Here is a 23,519-nt window from a genome sequence, read left to right on the forward strand (position 1 = left end):
ACAGAAGAGTAGGAGAATTGTTGCTTGGTTACTTTTTTAAAAGGTGTGTGGCCCTTTAAGAGGAGCTTGAAAAATATTTTAAATGGGGACAGATTAAATGAAGAAGCTTGCAAACATCTGATCTCTGCATGCCAGTGTGCCTTCAGCCAGCTACCCCTTTGTCTATCCGAGTTTCCGAACTGTTGATGATCTCACCAAAAAATAAACAAGCAGCAGAAGCGTTTAGGGAGTTCAGCGCATTTAGGAAGTAACCAAGGAATCAGGGTGGGGGGAGTTTTTCTTCCAGTTGCGGTGAAGCAGGGTGCTTTAGCCTCTGCTGGAAAGAAGAAAAGGACGAGTTGGGTTTGGGTTTTTTTTGGGGGGGGGGGCTGGTTGTTTTTTGGTTTTTTTGGGGGGGGCAGGGGGGCGTATTGCAGGGGCCGGCTCTTTCCCCAGCCTTTCCGCGGGCTGGGAGAGGGGATAGTGTCTGGTTTTGGTGACGGGGAGCAGCGGGTGCGTTTGCAGGGCACGGTCAAACCCGGTGTATTGCTGGGGGGTCCTGCGGGGGGTACGGCGGGGGACGGGGGGCAGAGAGGAGGGCGAGGGAGAGACTTTTGCCCCGAGGTAACCTCCGCGTCGCCTCAGCGCGCGGCGGGGGGGAAGGGTGTGTGATTTACTTTTTTTTCGCGTGGAACAAAAAGGCAACCGGGAATTGGTAACTGGATATGTAGATGAGGGAGCAATGACCGTCAGTAACCCCTGCGCGCGAGCAGAGCGCGTGGCTTCCCCCACTTCCCCCCCCCCCCGCCCCAGCCCGCCGCGGCCGGGCGGCTCGCGCGCGCCCCCGGAAGCAGAAGTGGAGCCCGGGCCGGCGGCCTCCCTCTTACCGCCGGGGGCACCCCGAGACCCCAGCATGCTGCCTTTTTCCTTTTTTTTTTTTTTTTTTTTTTTCCTGAGGGTTGGGCTTTCTTGAGGGTATCAGCGGCCGAGCTAAGCAAAACAAAAACCAAAAAACCTACACGAGCGGGGGGGAGGGGGGTTGGGAAGAAGTTCTGTTACAGCCGTTTGCTGTAGGAAAGGGAAGGTACAAACTCTGGGGTCTCCCTTGCGTTACTTTCCCTTTAGACCTCACTGGTTTGCACTGTTGGCTGCAGCATCCTCTCTTCCTAGAGTAGAAGAAGCGGTGGTTGACTTGGCTTAACCCAGAAATCTTCGCCCCAGTAAATCCCATGAGGCTTGCTCTCTCAGCTCCTCCTGGCAGAGCTCCTCTCCTCATCGCTGCTTGTTTAAGCATAGTAAAGATAGAACTGCCCCCCCCCCCCCCCAAAACCCCCCAAACAACCCAAAACAGTGTGAGGATCAGTTGCTTAAGCTCCGGGTTTGTGAACTTTAATAGTGTTAATAGATTATAATTTCCAGACAGTTCCCCTCTGCTGCGATGGAGGTACAAATTTGTTTCAAAGCCAAGAACTGAAACACCAATGGCTTCAGAAGGTGAAACTTTTGGGAAGGAAAGTGGAATTAAAAAAGCACTTGCAGAAATTTTGCCCTGTGGTTGATTGCTTCCTAGATCTGCATGCTATTCTGTATCATATCTGTGTGTCTGCATATGGCAGACTAAAATTTATGGTAGAGTAACATCTATTATTAATTAAATACAGGGTAGTATATCACCCAGTGGTCCATGCTCCAGCTCAGTTGTGTGTTCGGTAACAGCACAGGGACTAAGTGATGCTGAACCTTTGTGCAAGGCTAATGCTGGAGTAGGTTTCACCCCCACATCAAGGGAGTAGCTTGGTGTGCCTTTCTTCTTCTGTGCATATGTGTGCAAATTGAGCTGAAGTAATGATGTTAAAAGGAGTTGTTTTCAAAGGTTCTTTTTTTTTTTCCTTTCCTTTTTGTGAGATCAAGACATCAGGGATTGATATCTCTGAAAGCTGCCAAGTTTCAGAGCACTTTGCCAGTAGCTCTTCTTTTCCCTTTGTGCTATGGTTTATGTAATTCCCTCTCCCGCATATGGTCAGCTTTGCTTTTCCTGTTCAGAGCTCTCACATGAGTTTCCCTTTGGCTTTGCCCTGACCAGAATGTTGCTTGTTTTTTCACTTTCCAGACTTGAAATTTCGGGATTTCCTGGTTGACAACGAGACGTTCTCAGACTTCCTCCATCATAATGTGTCCATGCCATCCTCCGCAGTAGAGGAGCTACTGGACGCAGAGGTCAACCTCCAGCAGGTAAAGAGCACTTTCAATCACTAACATAATGCTTGTATATTGTTTGTTTAACCACGGTGCCAAGATCCACAGTGCAGGACCCCTCTGTGCGAGGTGTTGTACAAACACGGGAATGTGTAGTCCCTGCTTCTCTCTTCCCTCTTGCCCTCAATTTACTGTCTTTGGTTGTAAGTTGTAAAAGGATACTGAGACCCACATGCAAATGTTTTGATCTGCGTAAGAAAATAGCCTAGTACCCTTCAGGCTAAATTAAATTCCTTCTTTCCTGTTTTTTGTTTGTTTGTTTGTTTGTTTTTAACCCAAGTAAAACATTAATTAGGTTGCTAGTGCTGTTCAAACTGTTTTACTTTGATTATAAATAAAAATGGGGTGGTTGGTTGGTCACTCAGCATGGACTGGAGTAGGGTTTCTCTGTGTTGCTCTGCCTTAGGTTCCTGTGCAGTGGAAGGAGGAATGCTTTTCAGTTTGTGGCCAGCTCTTCAAGACAGATAGTAAACTTGTATATTATGTAGTACAAAGAGAGTCCTGATCTCAAGTGAAACTCCTGGGTGCTCCCATGATTGCCTTTGTAAGCATAGACAGTGGTGACAGTGGGCTAGAGCCCTGTCTTGGGATGACTGTCTGCCATTGTCAAGCTCAGAACATGTGTTTTGCGAGGCTGGATGAATTAGTCCACCAGCTTCCTTTCTAATGCAGAAGTTAGAATTGGTTGCTTCAGGCTTCAAAGGAAGACCTGTGGTCCTCTTAAGGCAGTGCAAAAGGTGAAGTGCAAAAGGAGGAGGAAATCTATTCTGCTTCCCAACTTCAGATCAGATCTTTTCTTTGAAGTGGAGTTGATTAATAGTTCTTTCAGACTCTGTTTTCACGTAGTTACAAGTGCTGTCCCCCTTCGCACACATTGTCTGGTTCTTTAGTGAATTCTGATAAGCCATCTGTTTTAGTGCAGTTTGATAATTAATCCTACAAGTTAAGGATATGTAAAGTGGAAAAAAAATTCTTACCCACTGTAGGCTGCAAGTTTTACTTTACTTGAAACTAATTTGCCTGAAATTCATGCTAGGTTAAAACAGAATCGTGCTACGGATGGTTCTGCAAGGATAACCAGAAGGCTTCAGCAACAACAACATAGTTGTTCTCCCTAAGCTGGTGGAAAGGTAGAAAGATTTTCCAAGAGGCAAAAAGCTAGCTCTGCCCTTATGTTGCATGTCTGCCATATTATATCAGTTGTCTATGTCAAAGCCAGTGGAAGGGGAAGAAAAGCCTAGCTTTAACCTACGTAAGGTGTCTGAAGGGTGGTGAAGGGGTAATCAGTTGACTAGTTTTTCCTCAAATGCTTTAAGCTTTGTTCTTTGTCTGTGGAATTCTTGTGCTGATTTTGCCAGTACACCAGGAGTGATGCTGTTTAGTCTTAACAGTGGTTTGTGCTCTGGGATGGCAGGAAGAGCTAAACAAAGCAACAGAGGAGTGCAGTGGCCCACCAAATCTTTCTTTGAACACTCTTCTACTACAGATAATAGCTAAGAGGCAGAGCACTCTCTTCCTGCAGGATGACTTTGTCTGACTCAGAAAATGGACCCCTTTGATTTTGCTGGAGATCTGGCGTGGACATCTGACCTCACTACTGAGCTGCACGGTGACTGCTGTATTAATAGACATTAGTTGTTTGGTCTCTGACTGTATGAGTGGGTCACAGCTTCATTCATAAGGTCATATAGAAGGGCCTATTTAGAGTATGCAAACCTCTCACAGCAAATACAGCCTTCTGCTGCAGTCTGTTAGTGTCCTGTGGTTGTTCAACAAGCCCAAAAGTTAGGATTTGCAAGCGAGTAAGGAACTGAAATCAGCAAGGAGCTGCGACTGTTGTTCACTGGTGTTACTGTAATGACAGTACTCCCACATGTCAAGCAGGGTCGTGTATTCAGCATACTGAATACAGTGCAAATACATAAAAATGACCAAAGTCATGTCTTGATGGGCATGTTGCTTCCTGGGGCAGAATGGCTCAACCTTGTGTTTCACCAACAGTGGCAGGTGTGCTCAGAAGGAGAGCTATCCGGTTTATTCAGCTGAGCATGCAGCATGGAAACATCCTATTTTTGGCATATGGGTGCAGACTAAAGTTAAAGGTTTGCACAGGTATTGCATTATAAATCTCTTCGCTCTCCTGTAAGTTCCATCTGCTTGTTTTCTGAACATAGTGTGCTTTTTCCCCTGGATTATTGATGCCCTTTTGGTTTTGAGAGATGAGAATATTTTCAGACTTACCAGTGTGATTCAGGAACTGTTAACTCTTCTGGGATTTAGATCAATCCTCTTTATTTATTGCTGGAAGTTGGGCAATGCATGCTGGGTATTACAAAAGAACAGAAAGAAGAAATGAAGTGTAAAGCTGTTGTTACCTGTGCATTTACAATAAAATTGTTCCTTCTGTTTAGCCCCAAGGCAAACAAAAAATTCTTTCCAATGGAAGACTTTGGATTTTCCTTGTGTTTATCACCTTTATGAAGAGTGCACCTGTTTGACATGTACCTGTTTGCTGTTCAGCAAACCTAAATCCTGTAACTGACCTTATTAAAAGAAACTAGGCTATCAGGTCTGAAAGGGACTGGTGATAATTCAGATAGATTTTATGCATTTGTTTGATAAGGTGGATTAAGGAAACATTCTTGACAAGCAAACCATCACCTTAAGTAAAATTACATCTGTGAAAGAAGACTCCAGGATCTTATCTCTTGTTTGTTGCAGCCAGTAAAATATTTCTCTTTTTCACATTATCTACCCCAAAACACTGCAAAATGTTTTGCTCAGCAGTTAGTAGGTACTTCAGAGCTAAGGGATAAGGTGATCCTGATCCAGAACAGCACAGAAAATTTGTCTGGCAGATACATCTAAAGAGTTTGGGACGTAAGTCTCTTGCCCTTCACATACATTTGCCAGACTTGAGTCTGGTTGCAAGCCTTGTTTTGTCTCTGTGGCTCAGTTCCCAGAAGACTGAAGATTAGGCAATGCGTGTACCCTTGGTTGGAGGAAATGGCTGCTGTGGAGGACCAGATTGCTGCTGCTCTGTGCATGTTTGTGAAGTGGAGAGAGACCTGCCTCCCCCAGGACTTCTCCATGTACTCAGCAGGGAAGTGTTTTTCTTGGAATTGAGTTCCGCATGGGTCAGGGCTGTGCAACCTGTAGAGAAGGATGCCCTCTTACCTCTATCTGGAAACGTTATGAGTGGTTAATTTTGTCTAGGTGGTAACAAATTTTGTGCCATAAATCTTATGTGAAAGGAGACTTACATGCTTTCCCCGCTTTTCCAGGTCATTGTGTCTGGTTACCGAATGCGACTGCGAGATCTCTGTAATAGCTCAACACTGTCTGAATTTCTTACAATCCAAAATCGGACAGTGGCCATGGACTCTGAAGCCTACATTTGCACCTTGCCAAAGGGAAAACTCCATGCAGCTGAACAAGCCTTCCGTGCTAACCTGAATCCTTTGAAGCCCCTTCAGGTGAGTATGCTGGTCCCACCTGTGAGAGGCTATCGTTGACACAGTGACATTTTCTAGGGCTTTCAGTCTAGGAACTCATGCCTGGATTTCGGGAGTGAACTGTTCATTGGCAGTAAGAAAAAAGGAGGATGGTCTTTATCACTGGAGCATGAACAACATTGCTTCTTCCTGTCATTCTTACCCTTCCTGTTGCAGTGTGGCACTTGCGGAGCATAAATGTGTGTGGTCTGCAGTGCACTTTGTCAAGACGAAAGTATTTATGCTGCATAGTAAGAAATAGGCTCTTGGTTGTCTCTGTTTTGGTCAGATGTTGTGTCTTGGCTGGAATGAACCCAGATGTTAGACTGGCCTGTGCCTAGTGCTGAAACCATCACCCTCTGCCCTTACCATGGGGCCACTGAGTACTGTGCAACCTGTAGAGAAGAATGCCCTCTTACCTCTATCTGGAAATGTTATGAGTGGTTAATTTTGTCTAGGTGATAACAAATTTTGTGTCTTACATGAAAGGAGACTTTTATGCTTTTCCCTAGAAAGTTTCTAGCCAGTGGCAAGCCACAACCTTTGAGCAGGTTTAATTCATACAAAGCAGAGTCAAGTTTTAAAGCCCTGTTTCACAGATTGACCAACTGAAAGGATTTCGAAGCAAGAATTCATTGAACTTCAGGAAAATACATTATTTAGGGCGTGGTTGGAGACTGGAGCAGACTTAGCTGTTTATGTAGGGAAACCCAGTGATGCTTTGTTATAAGTCTGCAATATCTGGTAATATACAAAAGTTTGAGGAAGTTAGTGCTGGAAATATCAGTAGAGAGAAGAAGGGACCACAGAACCCACTCTGTTACCCACTAAAACAAACACTGCATTGTCTGCTGTGGAAGAAATAAACACTTCGGCTGTGTGAGTTTCCAGATTTGATGAGCCTGTCAGGACTGAAAGTCATGTACCACTTGCTTGGCTTCGTCCCCAGTCAAAGAGGGTCATTATCAAGTACTGGAATCATATTACTCTTCTGTGCAGTACATAGTGGTCAGTTACTTCTCTCCACAGCTCATCATCTGTTTTCCATGTGCCCTCCATCTGCATTTTTTCTTTCCTGCTGGAAGAGCAAGATAATCATAAGCGTTAAGAGATGAGGTAACAGCACTAAAATTGTCCCTGTAACAAAGATGGGCTGTTTGAAAAAGAATGGCTGTAAGCAGTTTCTTGAGTTCAGTTAGATGTATATGCATGTATTTACTTAAAATCATTTTGGGGACCGAAGGGGATGAAAATAGCCAGCTATGGTACAACTCGGTATTGGTCCTCTTGTCCCTCTGGAGACTCAGTCTTGTTTCACTCATTTATAGAAGTCTGTGCAGCTGTACAGAAGCTGACAGAAGCTGATACTAACTGTACCTGTGTTATTACATCTATATTGTTTGTTAGTGAGAGAAAGTAGTCATAAGCCACTTTGTGCCGCTTGGCAATAGCAAACTAGATTAAGACATAATGTGCAATTTCGGGGGACTTCTGAGAAGCTAGCTCATGACCTTCGCTTCAAAGAAAAAAAAGCTTGAGTCCAGAAGCCAGCAGTTCTAAACCTGCTGTGTATTGTACGCTGTCTTGTAAAGGTCCACAGTTTTCCTTGGAAAAATGTCACAGGCTACCCTCTAGTTAAGCTGCTGTAATGCATCAGTGAGTGAAATAAAAACCAACTGGCTTCAACGGGGCCAGGCAAGATGAATAAATTAACTCTAGGCTCAGGACCAACACGTTTGAAACTTAGTGTCTTTAAAGGCTAAGAAGTGCCTTGACCTGCAGTAACATGTTTGAACAAAGAGGGAACTTTCTGTTCATGAACAAAAGAGGCTTTTGACGTAGCTTGTAATTAAAGGCACTGTGGGTCAAATCTTGGACGTACACACTGAAGATAGCATGCACCATATTTACTACAGACTCTGTAAACCAATGCCAACAATATGGCTAGAGATTTATTTTTAATTTTTTTGCTTATTTCCCTTGATCAGCTTTACAGCATGGTATTTCAGTAAGTAGAAGTAAGGGTCAAATCAAATGCAGGTACAGCAGCAATTCAGAGGCAGGGTTTTGGCTAATGTAAAGGGACCTAGGCTCCACTGGTTGCAGCATTCTGTGATTTATGGAGAGGCAGCATCTTAATATGATAAGGCCAATACAATTGGGGTGAAAAGGACTTGCAACTGTGTGCAAGAACTGTGTAAATTCAACACCAAGGGCTTGAATAGTAAAACGGGAGGTTTTGCCACTTAAGTATCTGGGCAAGTAGAGTGGCTATAGTTTCTTGAGCTATCTTAATCCAGAAGTCTCAGGTCAGCATCCACCTGCTTGTTCCTGCCCCTGTGCATTCATGTTTGTTGTTCCCTCTGCAAGACAGTGGGGGAAATTACGTCATGGAATTGATCCGGATTAAAAGTGAGTGACCTGATTGTGTGCTTACACAAACACTTGTGCTGAAACATGGAGGGGAGGGTGCAAGATTGAGAACCCAGTGGTCAGTGTGCATGTGTGTGGGCTGAGATCACCCTGACATCAACACCTGGCTCTGCCAGCTTGAAGTGTTTGTGCATTTGCAGTCTGAGGGAAACTCTAAGTGATCTCGGTAACTCGCAACAAAACAGTAATTATTAGCAAATTATGGACAGAGCACAGTTTAAAAAAGGAAGTTAAAGTGCGTGCATGGTGAAATGCATGAGCTCTAAATGTCATAGCACTGTTAAAGAAGGTGTTTTTTAAAAAGAAAGGCAAAAAATAAACACTTCTCTTTACACAGTTCTATCCAGAACAGCTTGAGTGTCTCCTGAAGTGCATTAGTACAGTTAAGACAAAGAAGGACTTCTAATTAACATTTTTCCACTAGGATTTCTAGCTCTGCCACTGATACTTTGTGTGACTTCAATTTAGCCTGCTCTGTAGGATGAGAAAACAGAGCCAAGGACATAGAGGCATGGTAGGGAGGTTAAAGTGTGTCTTCTTATTCTTTCTTATGTAAGAACCTGTTTGAGGTAGGCTGTTTAGATCAAAACCCAGCAGAATATCAGGAAGTGATCACACAGCACCAAGGCAGAGGATCAGCTTGCTGTCTTGACTGAGTATTCACTCCAGTAGAAGCAACAAGTGTTTCAAAAAGTCAAATTCCCTTTTCCAGGACACACGTCTTAATCTTCATCCATTCTCTGAAGCCTTTTGGCCAACAATAAGTACTGCGTGGTGTAGGACATCTTGTACAAGCTCCTTGTGGATGCATCTCCTCTTCTTGAGGTTTGCCTTGCACTGGGCGTATTCCACGAGACTGTGAGGCAGGAGAAGCTGGTTTGAGAACAACAGCAAAAACAGTACCTCTGATTGCATGCACACAAATTTCATTTTCAGCTTTCTCCCTGTGCTAGGATAGCAGTTGTCCCATGGAAGAACTACACAGTTTGGGAAAGGTTACAGGCACCCCTGGTTAGTAAGAGCAATTGGCAGTAAGTCAGACGTGTCCCACTGGACTGATGTTGTGAGTGGTGGGGACTGTTTTATATCATAAAAATACCTGTCTGTGGGACAGCTTTCCCTCTGCAAATGTCCCATTTTGAAAATGATTTGGGGTGAAGGTTAAATGACAAAGACAATTCAAATTGGTCCTGTGGGATTTCATCTTTGCAGTGCTGCCTAAGAATGGCTTTGCCACACTCACTTCCAGTGGTGTGGGTCTGTAATAAGCCATAAATATGTTGTGGCTTGTGTACTATAGTGGTCATTGAAGGAGTGTGGGTGAGCACATGAAAATCCGATTGTTTTTTCTCCCTTTGTAATACAGGTGGGGGTTTTGTCATATGGTCAGCATGAACTAAGCATTGAATAATAAATGCATTCCAGTTAAAAGATAGCTTTAGAAAAGGTATCTTAACATAAATACATGCTGCAACTGAACTTCTGGCTTTCCTTGCTCTTTTGAGAGTGTTTTCAGTCAAGCACAGTGATATCATGCCTTTAAGCAGCTGTACTTCAGGACGTCCACTCCCAGGAAACAAAAGCAGAAGCTTAAAGCACATGATTTTTCTGCAAAGTTCAGTGTAAAGTTTCTGCTAAGATCAGTATGAAGTTGTAATAACTGTTTCAAAGCAAACATGTCAGTGGTCTTACTAAGCAGAAACAGTTAGCTGACAGTGGCTGAATTTTCTTATGACCTCCCAACACTTCAAACTCATGCATCCTCCTGCATGTTAAAGAAACAGTTGTCCATCCCTTCTAGCAGGAGTTGACAGGTGGACTTATTCAAGGCTTGTCTTGACTGTGCAGTCAACTCTAGTCATCTCAAGTATTTGTCTCTGTTTTGAGTCTTGTAGTATGCACATACAAGCACACAGAGTCTGCTCAGTGCAATCTGTACCTCAAGAGTTCTATGGTATTGACTTCTCCAAAAGATAAGACTAGATGAAAGCATGACTTGCCAGCCACTAACACAGTAATTATACAGGGCAGCTCTGTTCAAAACCTGCTAGAACTTTGTCTTTCCCCTGTGTGCCTAGAACGAACAGGTGATGGTTTTGCAGCATTTCACCAGAAAATGGCTCACTGCCTTCCCCCCCGCTGCTCCCAGAAGTGGTAGTGCAGACACCTACAAAAGATGCTCTCACAGTGGGACCAATTTTACTGGAGCTGCCCTGAATCTAGAGGGCTCTTATGAATGTAATGAAATACTTAATGAGCCACTGCAAAGAGTTATTTTTCAGGGAAATTCATGACATGCTCATCTGTACAAAGATGACTGGCTACTTGTGACTGTCATTTTTGTCATTGTCTCTGGAGATACGACTCGTGAGAGGCTCCCTGAGTGGGCTTTAGGGTGCAAAGGGTGGTGGTAAAGAAAGCGAAATTCCCTCCATAGCAATGGTATCATTGCAAGTTCTGGTGAGAAATCAACTTGGAGTGCTGTGCATTTGTTAGGGAAGAAAGGTCAGCGTGGTGGGGTGTGAAGGGATAGGTGGGTTCTCCTCCCATTTCAGACTAAGGTTTGCAAACTCCTTGAATCACCTAAGACTTGTGTACTGGGTCAGACCAAAGTTCTGTTCAGCTCAGTGTCCCCCAAGTGCTAGTCCAGCTGTGGCCCATAATGGAAGCATGTGAAAGAATAGAGGCATGGGGCAAGTATATAGTAACATTTCTTTGATGTAACTTAGGTTCTTCAGCAGCTTGCAACTCAGACTTTCTCAGCTACAGCTGGGATGTTGGTGTTTAATAGCACTTGGTAAGCTTTCTTCCTTTAATGAATTTTTCTAAGCCTTTCTCAAACCCACATTAACTTTCAGTACCTTCAGCATTGCATAGCATCTACTGAATTTCTCCCATTTTTACTAAGTTGTGTGTGAAGTAGCTCCTTGAGTTTGGTTTAAATTGATCTTTTCACTGGAAGCCCTCTAGTCCTGAACGACGAGGCACAGTGAGCAATCGTTTCCCTGTTCCTATTCTCCATCCCACTTGTAATTCTACAGACCTCTGTCATAACCTCTATTTGTCATTACAGGTCCCACTGGAAGAACTATGGTCTATTGTTCTTCCTTCAGAAGCCATTCTTATCTTGAATCATACTTGTGGCCTTTTTCTGTACTTTTGTTCCTTCAGAGATGGAGGACCCAAAACTGCACACAGTACTTGAGAACCAGGATTGCACTGTGGATTTATACTGGTGTTGATCTGTCTTATCACTGTAATGCTAAGATCTCCCTTTCTGAGTAGCAGTAGCTAGTTCAGAGCCATCAAAGGGTATCTTAAGGTAGAACTGTCTTTTCCCTAAGTACTTTACTTTGCAGCACTGAATTTTGTCTGGCACTTTATAACAGTGTGTCAGCATGAGGCCTTTCACTAATCCTTTGCAATTGGCTTTTGACTTTTCACTGTTCTGAACCAATTAGTATCATCAGAAAACTCTTCTTCATCTACCCTGCCCCTGAATCACCTCTGAATAGAGTAAACAACACAAATGTGTGTAGAGCTTGATGAGGTACATGGAGCAGAACAAGCATGTCTACTGTTATGCATGAACCTAGGACTTTCTATCTCGTCTTGTTGCTAAAGTGGTAGTGCGGCTATGTAGCTTTGATATTTGCTGACTATATTTCTTTAAATACGTCTTGAAGATCTTGGACTGTAGGGAGTTTGAACTGCTTTTCTTCTAGCCCTAGTGATGTATTTTGCTTTACCCAAACCTGAAGGACTGTTCTTAGTAGAAATCCATAGAGGTTAGAGACACCCTCCCCGAATTTGCAGCTGGCTTTGGAGCAGGCACTAGCTGTGCACTCAGAAAAGTTAGCTGTGTCTTAAATGCCCCAACAGATGAGTGGAAAAGTGCCCATTTACACCAGCGGGCACTGACCAGGTCTTATCACCCTCCAGTAAATCAACTAGAAGAAGTGAAAGCCTCCAGAGTTTGCTTCCAGAAGTTGCCCAGGAAAGATGTGAAGATGAAAACCTTCAGCCCAAAAGTGTGCCAATATCAACGGCCCTGGCTGGTCTTCTGTGTGTCACAATGCTGTAACTTTAGCATGCTTTCAAATGCTGCAATGTGTAGCTGCTAATGTGAAATCTTAGGAAGTTATTTTAATCTTCATTCCCTTGAAACAAGGATTGTGTCCAAATGTTTCCAATGCAAGATAATCCAGATATGTGAACAGAAGGGAAAAAGAATCCAACAAACCAAAACCCAGGCCCACCAATTACATGTAGAGCAACTGGAAACAAGGAGTTGTCTTCAGTGTGCCCCCCTGCTAGAGCAAATACTTTCCTGAAAGCTATGCCTTCCACTTCGGGAAATCTGTCAGTCTTTCCCCTGTGATAATGGTGAGTGTCAGCTGTTTCATGGAAGCTGGTTGTTTTAAAATACACCCTTGGTTTAGATAAAGAACGTCAAGGCCTGGTAGGAGGACTTGAGTGATGAATATGATGTACACTGCAGGAGGAGTTCTCCATATCTGAGCTGGGATCTTTGGAGTCCCACTGAAAGCTTGTGTCTACCAAGTGGTCTTTTCCTCCCTTGTACAGACTTTGCATCCCCTTCTTAGCACTGGCTTGCAGGATTTCGGGTCTGTCCACGTGCTATCCTGTAGGCTGTGCTTGTTTCATGACCTGGAATGCAAGCCATCCTTGGCACTGTAAGTGTACATGCGTGCATATAGCATTTTACTGGGATATTCTGGTTATGGCCTCTGTGTACCTAACCTGGGAGGAAGGAAAGGGGTGTCGCCATCATGTTATGGAGCGCTGAAGCCTAGGGTATTTTAAGCTCAAGGTTGCCCAGAAAGCCAGCTCTCCCTTCCCTATCAAGCACTTTGCCATGTAAAGAATCCTTACTACTCTTTACGAGAATGTTTACAAGAGTTTAATTTCTTCACTGGTGCCTTGCAGTGATTTCTGGTTTCCTTTTCTCTCTTCCTGCAGAGACGACTTTCTTTCAATTCCTCCTTGGAGGATCTGTCAGAAACTGTGGAAGCTTTGAGAGAGAGCCTTGGGAAGCTTTTTAAAGAGGTAAGGAGTGCCTCTGTGTCAGGAGGACACATCACCGTGGTTGCTCTCTTGGTCTGCAATCGAGTACAAGAAGCACGAGTCTCCTTGGTGCAACTCAAAGTCAAATCCCTGGCTTGTTTTGAAACTTCCCCCATACTACAGCAGTTCTCCCTGTGTCAGAGGCAGCACACACTTCGTAACCTAACCCGTTGGCACTTTAAGTTAGAAACACAATAGGAGTTTATCAGACGTGTGGCTAAAGATCTGGTCCTCATGAGAGGAGCAGGAATTGAGACATTTTCTGTGGGGTTTGCAGCCTTAGCAGTGGCACAATTGTTGGGCTTGCAATAATACATCTGCTGCCTCGCAGTGCCTTTCAAACTGCATGTGGAGGTTTGTATTCTTTCTAGTTTTTTCACTCAGTTGCCAGCCACTTGGTTGTGTCTACTGGTCTCTGGGTGTGGTGAGGGTATGGCATGTAGAAGAGATGTTGTGGCTGTTCTAATTAAATTAGTAACTGTAGGCTACTGTTTGCTTTTTGTCTAACTAGCTTTTTGGGGCAGAGGTTGTTTTCTGGTCCTTGTGGGGCATTAAGTGCAATGGCATCGCAACACTGGCTGAGAAAAGCTCTGGCAAAACATAAATAGCAATTTGCCCAGGCAAAGTGACATTCTAGAGGTGGCAAGTATTTGTTTTTGCAGGTGTAATGATGGATTAAGAAGAAAGCCCTGTGTGCCTAGCATGAGTCAGAAGTCAAAAAAGGGGGGGGGGGGGTTGAGCCAGAAACTTAACTGAGTTGCTTTTTGGCTGGCTCTGACTTTGAAGTGCTGCTACTAGGCAAAAACATTCTCTCCCTGAAGCAGAAATCACAACCATCTAAACTAAACAATGCTGCCTCGTCCGCCTCCCCTTTGCTAGTCTTCCGCTTTTGCACTGGAGCGAGAGGGCTCAGAGCCGTGAACGGCAGTAACCTCTGAGAGCACGCACAAGAACGGGTCACTTCAGGTTAGCATTCGCTCCTCTCCCACGGAGGGGCAGCTGCCGGGAGCCAGTTCCATGCCAGCCAACAATTCCTGGCACGCACCCCTCCCCAAGTCCCACAGCCTGCCGCCAGGTCCCATTTACTGTGAAATTAAGATGATTCCAGGATCAGCTTTGGTTAAGACCATGGCAGAGCTCTTGCTGCTAGCAGGGAGGCTGCCCTTCAGAGTTTGATTACAGCTGTTTCCCGTTACATCACTTAAGCTTGCCTTTTTTTCTTGTCTGGGATAAAAATAATTGAAACCATGTGATACTCAGTTTGCTGATGTGGCTGAAAATGTCCCAGGGTAATGTGCCTTTTGCTTGGCAGCTGTTTTGGGTAGGACTACCTTTTATTCTGCCCTGTTGCTGTGCAAACAAAGGCAGCTTTTTCCTCTGCGTACAGCATGAGCTGCTCCAGATGGCTTGACCGAAAGTTACTTCTTATTGTCTGGCAGGCTGATTTCTGTGTGAAAGGAGGGACTTGTTCCCTTGTTTCGCAGTGCAGCAGCTTGAGGGGGTGGAGAGAACTATTGTTTGTGCCATGTCTAGGAGCCTTTCTAGCAAAGAATTTTAATTAGAGAATGGTCTGAACAAAACTTTTCTCGGAGTATGGGGATTGATTGGATCTGTGTCCCTGGGCTCTTTAAATCAACCTAGGAGAGCACATTAAATACCAAGAGCAAGGGCAACTATTAAGAAACACTTAACGGAGCCAGGTCTGATGTCTGGGAGAAGAAATAGCTCAGTAACCCTTCACACATGAGGTACTTGCTTCCAATGCTGTGAACAGAGCAGCTCTGCATGTTAATAGTAAAGTTGCTGGTGCCAAAGATGAAACAAAGCTCCTTGCTCAAACTGTTTTAAAATTATGTGTAAAAATGTATTTGCTAATGCAATCCCCCTGCAAGTTGGCTAACACCTCATACGTTCATGGGAATTAGCTGCACTTCCTATTTGGGTACCTTTGCTTATGTTAGGGAGTTTATGGTACTTTAGCTAAAGCAGTTGACTTTTTTGCTGAGGAAAATCTGCTGGTTTACTTATGGTACCAAAAACTCCCCAAGGGGTCCTTTGAATTGGACACTCAGACTATCACATCTGAAATGCGGGCTTGGCCTTTTGGGTAAGGAATCATCAAATCCAAAAATCTACATGAGCATATGTAATCAACAAAAGCTGTTGTGTGACATTTTTTTCATTCATGTCACATGATGCTCGTGTCCTGTCAGTCACCCTGAACTTGTGGAGCCAGATTAAGTGGCAGCAGGGTGCAGACAAAGGCAGCAGTGAGTAGTGAGGAAATGAAGGTACACTTGAAGCAGTCGCTCTGGACACATGTACTGAATCCCTAGGCTTTAGCTGTTCTTACAGCTGTCTTCCATCATATCAATGTGTCATGTGTTTTCAGGTGGCTAAAAATAGAGGCTTCTTGTGTATGTGACTGGTGTTTGGCATCAAGAATTTTTGTCCAGATGTTGGCTACAGTGCTACAGATGAACACAAAGGGTCAGGTTTGCCTCCGAGTGTAAGGCCAGAGACTCTGGGTGTGCTTTCCTTGGGTGAATTTGAATTGAATTGTTCCAGCACACTGTTGCTTTCTGCATTGTTGCTGGCTGGCTTTGCCAGCTGTCCTAGGCTTTGATTACCTGCATTTTATTTAAACAAAGGTGACAAAACCAATATACAGTGCTCAAAACTGGCAGATGGTCTTTGACTAATGCTGTTATTGTCTCTGAGAACAGGGCGGTTGGGCCACAGTATCTAAAATTGTTTCTGAGATGCAGTTGACGAACAGTTACAAATAGGTGTCTCAGCAGGTCTGCTTGCCCTTATTAGTGCCTGTTGCTGTTCTGGGCAGTACAGGAAGAACATCGAAGTTAACGTCACCTGGTATCTCAGGAGCAGTTAAAAAAAGTGGATCAAATGCTAGGAAAAATTAAAAAGGGGTAGAGAACCAGCTGTAAGATGTTACCATGACTATATAAAACTGTGGATTGCCCTTCTGTTTGATGTGGAATACAGATCTAGGCCCCTCCACTCTAAAAAGGTGTAGCAGAACTCGAAAAAGTTCAGAGAAGGGCAATTAGGACATTTAGAAGTGGAATGACTTTCACACAAGGGACAAGAGAGTAGGCTGGGACTTGTCAGCTTGGAAGAGAGATGAATTGGGTATATGACAGAGGTCTATAGAGCTGAATGGCCCAGAAAAAAGAGATAGGGATTGAAAGTTCACTGTCTTTTCCAGTGCAAAAAACATGGCACCAAATGGAGCTAGCCAAGTTAAGGAGAGAGGAGACGAGGTTCTTTCCAGTGATATGTTACATGTTAAATACTTGTGGATGTTCAAAACTGTAGGAGTTTACCATGGAAGAAATTAATTGAGGGTTAGGAAATAGAAGTTCCCTGAGCTGAAAATAAACGGAAGCTGGAAGATTACTTGGGGGAAGTGTCCTACATTCTTGCCCTTGCCTTATTTTTTCCTAACATCCACTTATTGTCACCATCACAGAGGTTACTGAGATAAACAATTCTAGTCCGTATGGAGGCAGCTCTGCTGATGTTCTTGCATCTCCAGACAGGGAGTCTGAGAGCAATGCTCAAGTGTAGCGTGAAACCAGTGCTCATGGAGGTACGTTGCTTTTTCCATTGTGGAGAGCTTGGCTATGCCTCTGAGTACAGAGACATTAATGCAGTGAGTGTCTCAGGCTGAGCACATGGTTCTTTTGTTCATGACGTATTGCAGGTAGGTGCTTATGACAGACAAATGAGTCTGGAGGTACCCATCATACCGGCCAGTTGTGCATTGTCACCTCGAGCCTAGTGTCAGGCCAACTGGACAGGAGAAGGCTCCTTGTAGTGGCTGGCTGCATGCACAGCTCATGCTGTGATCAGGCTCCAGGATGCAGCTGGGCTTATTTTCAAGGGTTTTCTGGGAATGCCATTGACAACAGGGCAAGGAGGTGCTGGGGCAGGGACAAGCGATACTGATCTAGGAGGTCAAACTGGCTGCCTGGTGTAAATCAGTGGAGGCTTGCTGAGCTTTGTGGAATTGTGCCAGGTGGCACTGCTGCGGCCTGCAGCTTATCCAGCCTGTGTCCCATGAGCTGCACTCAGTTTGTGTTGTTCCTTACTCCCTCTTCAGACTCAATGCACCCCACACCACCTGGTGTGAGGGGGCTCCCCTAGAATGTGAGCCATTGTGCAACCAGGAGGAGAAGTGGCTTCCATGTGAGAGGGCAGAGAGAGGAGGAACCACCCACTGCACTGGAGGAGAAAGCTTAAGAGTAAAGAACTTGACAAGGGCAGATTCCTTGTGCATGCACAGAAGAGACTTCCCTCTACATTCTCCCACTGTGGCAGGGGGAAATGTGCTTTCCCTGGTATTTACTGTTCATGTTGCATTCAAGGGGATTCTCGTCTGTTCAAAAACAGATATGTGATTTGAAGGAGAGTGGCAAGATCTTCTCCTTTTGCTAATCCTGTCCTATCCCTGCTTCCACTCTCTTCTCCCACCTACCCCTCCAGTTGCTGAGCATGAAGAGCTGGAGCGACATGAGGCAAGAGGTGATGTTCCTGACCAACGTGAATGCCTCAAACTCCTCTACGCAGATCTATCAGGCTGTGTCACGCATTGTGTGTGGCCATCCCGAAGGTGGAGGGCTCAAAATTAAATCCCTCAACTGGTACGAGGATAACAATTACAAAGCACTGTTTGGAGGCAACAGCACTGAAGATGATGTAACTAACTTCTATGATAACTCCACAAGTAAGTGTAACCCTGGCATGGCCTAAGGTCCCATCTACTTCATGGTTGTCATCACTAGTGTTTCCCAAACTTCCACAGATGAAAGCAGGTGGTCCTGAGGGACAGAATACCTTCCACTGTTTCAGAGAGGCATGCACTTGCTGCCTCCTGCACATGCCCTTAAGGCCAGCGAAGATACCAACATACAAGAGATGCCCAAGGGCCTTGTGTAGAGTCCAGAGAAGGCTGTTTAGTGGATGTCCTTCAGGGGGAAAGGGAGCACAGTCAGGTGCAGCCTTTGGAAATCTGGCCTTTTCTGGACAAATTTGCTCGTGCCGTGCAGTGGGGCTGTGGGAGCAGTGCAGAAATAGCAGTGTGGCTCTTAATGCTGGAGGCTACCTGGCTGTTCCATGTTTGCTGGGCAGACCACGGAGGCTTGGACTGAAAGGGACTTTTTGTGGAGCTTTGCAGTAAAGCAGGGTTTTTATTGTCTGATGAATGCTGTGCTTTCAGCTGTAATTGTCCTTGAAGCCCACACAAGTGGGGCATATGCGTTCTGCAGTTGTCACTGTGCTGTTTAGCCACTCACCCTTGTCCTCTCCTCCTCAGCACCCTACTGCAATGAGCTGATGAAGAACCTGGAATCCAGCCCGCTTTCCAGGATTATCTGGAGGGCTTTGAAACCCTTGCTGATTGGGAAGATCTTGTACACTCCAGACACACCAGCCATAAGGAAAGTCATGACTGAGGTAACTCTAGCCCAATCCTTTGGTATGTAGAATGAGGTATGTCCGCTGGCTGTGCACCTTAGCTTCTCTATGTTAAATTGGGCCCAAACACAAGCCTAGGAAGAAGTGCCTGCAAAGCACAGCCTCCCTAGTATCTCACCTCCCATGCACTTGCTGTTGAAGGCTCAAGGAGAAAAGGCCGGGCTGAACGTTTTTCCCGGACTTGGCTGGAAGTTTTCTCTGGTGCCTTTTGATTATCTACAGGCTTTGCATCTCTGATGTGGAATATAGGAGTGGGGAAGACCTTGATAAGCCTTCAGGTGTCCTTTGTCTCCTCCACTGCAGGCTGGTCAGCAGATCCTTAATCATTTCCGATTGTGGGTTACCTAATGTGCTCTGTAATTCCCCAAGCTTCCTCAGCAAGACTCTTTTAGCACATGGGGAGGGGCTGCCTCTGCATGCCCTTCATCTCCAAGGCAGAGTCATTTTCCACCAAGCCTTGAAAGGCAGTGCTCAGCCACAGGCATCCACACTCCCTGTTGTTGTTTTCCTTCCAAGTGCATTTGATTTTCCCTACTTTGGTCCCTACAGAAGCCGAGCTGCTGTTTAAATATAAGCAACACTCAGTACTTCACTTGACAGGTCAATGCACCCTCTCAGTCTGCAGAGGATCTCAGCCAGCTCTTGGAAGTAACCTTCCTCTCCTCTTTGCTGACAGGTGAACAGGACATTCCAGGAGCTGGGTGTGTTTCGTGACCTCGGGGGGATGTGGGAGGAGATAAGTCCGAAGATATGGACGTTTATGGAAAGTAGTCAGGAAATGGATCTCATTCGGGTCAGTATGCTGTCCTTGCTAGAACCACCACTGTCGTCTTCTGCAATAAGTGAAGAAATGTTTACTTTAGATGGTGCTTCAGTACAGAGCTAGGCAGATAAATAGTATGGATGGGACCCCTTCTTGAAACACGTTGTGATTGTACCAATCTTGCATTATGCTTGGCATTCCTTCCTTCAAGTAACAATCCGCTGCAAACAAGAGCAGCGTGTGTTTAACACCCATTTCTAATCTGCCTGTGTGGAGAAATGGGCACAGTGTTGCCCTAATGTGGTATGAGTATCTGACTTGGGGTATTTCTGTAAACTGGAGATGTGTGGGATTGATGACATGTTCAGCTCCCTGTGCTGTGCACTTCTCCACAACAGTGCTCTCACAATTGCAGCAAAGTGAGTGGTCATATACCTAGGTCAGATCCTGGAAGGTGCTGGGTGGCCTTGGGCCCCATTGGGTACCATAGGAATTAACTGATTACTGTGCTTCAGCTGAACCTAGATGCTTGGCAGTAATCTGGCATAAACCTTGTAAAAACTTAAGTTGGAGTTGCATGGTATGCTTAATTTGGTAATACTTGGGTGCTCAGGGGAGAAGAGCAAGTATCATCCTACGGCTGATCACTTTGTAACATGCCATGCATACTAGAGCATGAGAAGGTGCTGGGAGTCTTGTTCAGATTTGACATGCTTTCTGCTAGCCTGTTGGCTCCCTGGAGCGTTGTGCCAGGTGTTAGACCTGCATTACTGGGGTATTATCTGCTTAAGTGGCTTAGTTCACTGTTGCTTCCCTTAGGTGCAGCTCTGAGGGGTGGATCTTTGCACCCCGTGCTGCTTACTTCGCAATCACAGTGAAGTAAATCTGGGATCGTGCAACAGAGAAACAGTTGCACAGTAGCTTTTCCTTCTGTCTCTGCAAGGCAGCTGGTTGAGTGTCAGTGCAGCTGTTATACAGAGACTCCCCAGGTCTTTTAAGCCTTGAAGTTCATTCCTTTTTTACCCCAATGTAATGCTGTGCTGAATAGTCTCTGACCTGCCCTGTTGTACTTCCCCATCAACGTGATGATATGCTGGAGGGTCAGAGACGTGATTTTCATCACTCCTGTGCCTCTCTTGGCTTTATGGAAGTTAATTCTGTAGATATTGGCATCAGGGAGGTGAAAACCATGGCCACCAACTGTAAATTGAATTGTTTGCAGAGTGTGCAGACAGAAAGTCAGGGTTTGGATATTGGTTTGCAGTTGTGTCCTTTGAAAAGTGAATATTGCTGCTTTCTTTTTTTCTTTTTTTAAATGAGTCACAGGTTTTTCTGGTTTTGTATTTTATGCTTCTTGTTAACCCTGCTGGCTCTGGTAGTTAATTCTTGATCTTCCCAGCAGTCTGGTCATCTCCTCCGTGTTGGCACAGTAGTAGGGGTTCATTTGTTGTCACCTGTTGCAGTTCACACAAGCAGGAGGACTTCTGTCAGTGCCTGGACAGCTCCCAGGCAATGTCCCATTCAGTTTAGGGGTGCAGAACAGATCACTTGTACATGAATAGGCTGAAACATAGAGTTGCCTGCTTGTGGCTGCTTTCAAGGGGAAGGCTGGTCCTTTGCTGTTTGTTAGCCACTGAGGCTGCCGTGCTGCTGGATGACTAGTCATCACCTCCCAGCTTTCTGGGTTGTGCAGTCTGTTTGGCATATTGCTTCCCGCGGAAGGAGAGGAAAGTGCTTTGCTTGCCCATCTCTGGCACTTCCAGCTTGATGCTAATGCAGCTGCTAATTTCAGGGAGGACAACATGTGCCCCTGGAGTTAAGGTGCTTTAACGCTGCTGCTGAACGTGATGAGGCTGAGCCCCTTCCTTGCAGGCACGTTGCCTTTCCTGCTGGGGATGGTGGTGCGAGCCAACCTTGGGAGACCAAATGTGAAGAGAGTGCAGCATAGCTGATCCCTGTTTGCTCAGATTTTCCTCTTGCAGGTTCTCCTTTGTCAGCTTGGCCTGTTCTGTTTTCCCAGTTCATGATGCTGTTTTCATAACTGTGTGACCCATTACTTTCTGGTTTGCTGGTAACAGCAGAGCATGGGGAAGCTCCTCACCTCTCTACTTGATTCTTTATTCTGGCAGAAAATCCATTTCCTGTTTTTATTGTTTAGGATTTTTACAGTTTTCTCTATTGCGCAGGCTTTTTTTTTTTTTTTTTTCTCTCCTACTTCAGTTCAACTGTGGCCTTTACAATTAATGCTCCCCTCCTGCCTGCCCTTATATTGTCTGCCCAGAGGACTGGTTTCTGCTCCAAGGCCAGTGCTTCTACCTGGACTGCACTTGTGTGGAGCATTGTGCATACACGTAGTGGGGCAATAGCCTGTACTCAGAAACCTAGAAGTTAAACCAGGGGAAAAAACCCTCTGTCCCAGACAGGATAACAGAGAGGCAGGACATCATGGCTCTACAGGGCTTCAGCCAGCCCTGATGGCGCAATAGCAAAATATGTAAGAAAAACCACCCAAGCTCTGGTGCTGGTATTTCTGCTCAGCACTGTGACAGTTTAGCCTCCAGCTATGCCACAGCCCCTCTCCATCCTAGCCGGGAGCAGAGGTTTGTTCGAGAGAGGTGAGCAGAGCTTGGCAGCCATCGGCAGCCCAAAGCGTTTCTCCTGAACACGCATCTCCCTCTTCCCTGTTTTGCTGGTGCAAGACCCGGTTTGCATGTGCGGGGTGCAGAGCTGTGCGTGGCTCTCTGCTGCCCTCTCCTTGGGAGAGGGGTGACAGACATGGAGGCAGCCAGCTAGCCTGCAAAGCACACTACACCGGGGGAGGCCCATCCTTTGCAATGGGGGGGTAAGAGGAAGGGCCCCACCATGCTGATCTTCTTAGTATGGCAGAGGGCATTTCCCTGCACCTTTTTAAAAGGCGTTTTCTCCGGTAGTACTCGTTTTCGTGATGAGAGAGGAGATCTAACATTAATTCTCAACAACTATTTCTCCTTTGAAAACAAAATATCCGCAGACGCTGCTGAAGGGCAAAGCTCTCTGGGACCTGCACTTGCCAGCTTCCAACTGGACAGTGGAGGATGTTGCCAGTTTCCTGTCAAACCATCCGGAGGACTTTGAAACAGCAAATGGCTCAGTGTATACCTGGGTGGATGCCTTCAATGAGACAGACCGGGCTATCCAGACCATCTCCCGCTTCATGGAGGTGAGATCCTGCTACTGTGGGCAAGGAGCTCAGGGAGGGCAGCAGCTTGGTCTCCATTTGTGCAGTGGGGCATTCCTGGCAAGGGAAGATAGATGTTCTTCAGTCCATTTTCTGTAAACAACCAGGCTTTAGTAGGGCTGAGTACACAGCATGTTAGAGAATACCATTTTTTCAGATGCCTAAATATAGACGTAGGAACCTAACTGTAAGCCTTGTTCTTGAAGCTCTCACTTTAGCCATTGCATGTGGTTTCCCACCCTGCTGTTACTGGGCGACTGAGAGCTCCTGCTTCCCTCGGCAGTGTAACAGCTCATATTTTGATCTGGGGCTTTAGCTGGGGACTGCAGTGAATCTAGCAGCTGCTTTAAGCTGTGGAAGACATAGTGAATAATGGAATTTGTTCTACTTGTTACTTGATCATCTTGGCAGGTGAGTGCAAACAGAAACAGGCCTTGGCCTGTCAGGGGCCTGGTCCAAAGCCTTTGGGTCTCTCCACTGATTCTTAGAGGCTTTGAATTAGACCTAGTTTATTGGTAACAGAGAAAATATGACTATCTATGGAAATTGGTGCTTGGATGGGATCCTGTAGCTAGTACTGCAATGCTACCTAACCTCTTGTCTGGAAAATACCTTTGCTGGGGTATTTCTCAGTGATATATGTTTGACTGGCGGATGACCATCAAGCATGAAAAAATGACATCTCTAGCAACTTGCTGGGCTACCATGAAACATTGCAAAGTAGTCCAGCACTACAGCCTTTTCTTGGGCATGGCATTACCATTGCAGAGTTCTCCCTTTTTTTTTCTCC

At 45.4% G+C, this 23,519-nt stretch overlaps 1 protein-coding gene across 4 annotated transcripts in view; it reads left to right on the plus strand.

The window, feature by feature from the left end:
- Positions 1 to 23,519, plus strand: part of ABCA1 (ATP binding cassette subfamily A member 1) — a 96,056-nt gene that overhangs the window by 43,008 nt on the left and 29,529 nt on the right. For 3 of the 4 annotated variants that reach the window (XM_075020984.1, XM_075020987.1, XM_075020985.1), the window contains 7 exons: positions 2,090 to 2,211; positions 5,520 to 5,711; positions 13,146 to 13,232; positions 17,760 to 18,000; positions 18,589 to 18,728; positions 19,426 to 19,542; positions 22,523 to 22,711. In XM_075020984.1, the coding sequence (XP_074877085.1) occupies positions 2,090 to 2,211; positions 5,520 to 5,711; positions 13,146 to 13,232; positions 17,760 to 18,000; positions 18,589 to 18,728; positions 19,426 to 19,542; positions 22,523 to 22,711 (1,088 nt within the window). The remainder of the gene's footprint in view (positions 1 to 2,089; positions 2,212 to 5,519; positions 5,712 to 13,145; positions 13,233 to 17,759; positions 18,001 to 18,588; positions 18,729 to 19,425; positions 19,543 to 22,522; positions 22,712 to 23,519) is intronic. The other variant, XM_075020988.1, reaches the window with a different exon arrangement.

The sequence above is a fragment of the Buteo buteo genome, chromosome Z (assembly GCF_964188355.1).
Source record: "Buteo buteo chromosome Z, bButBut1.hap1.1, whole genome shotgun sequence".
In the NCBI taxonomy this organism is placed as follows: domain Eukaryota; kingdom Metazoa; phylum Chordata; class Aves; order Accipitriformes; family Accipitridae; genus Buteo; species Buteo buteo.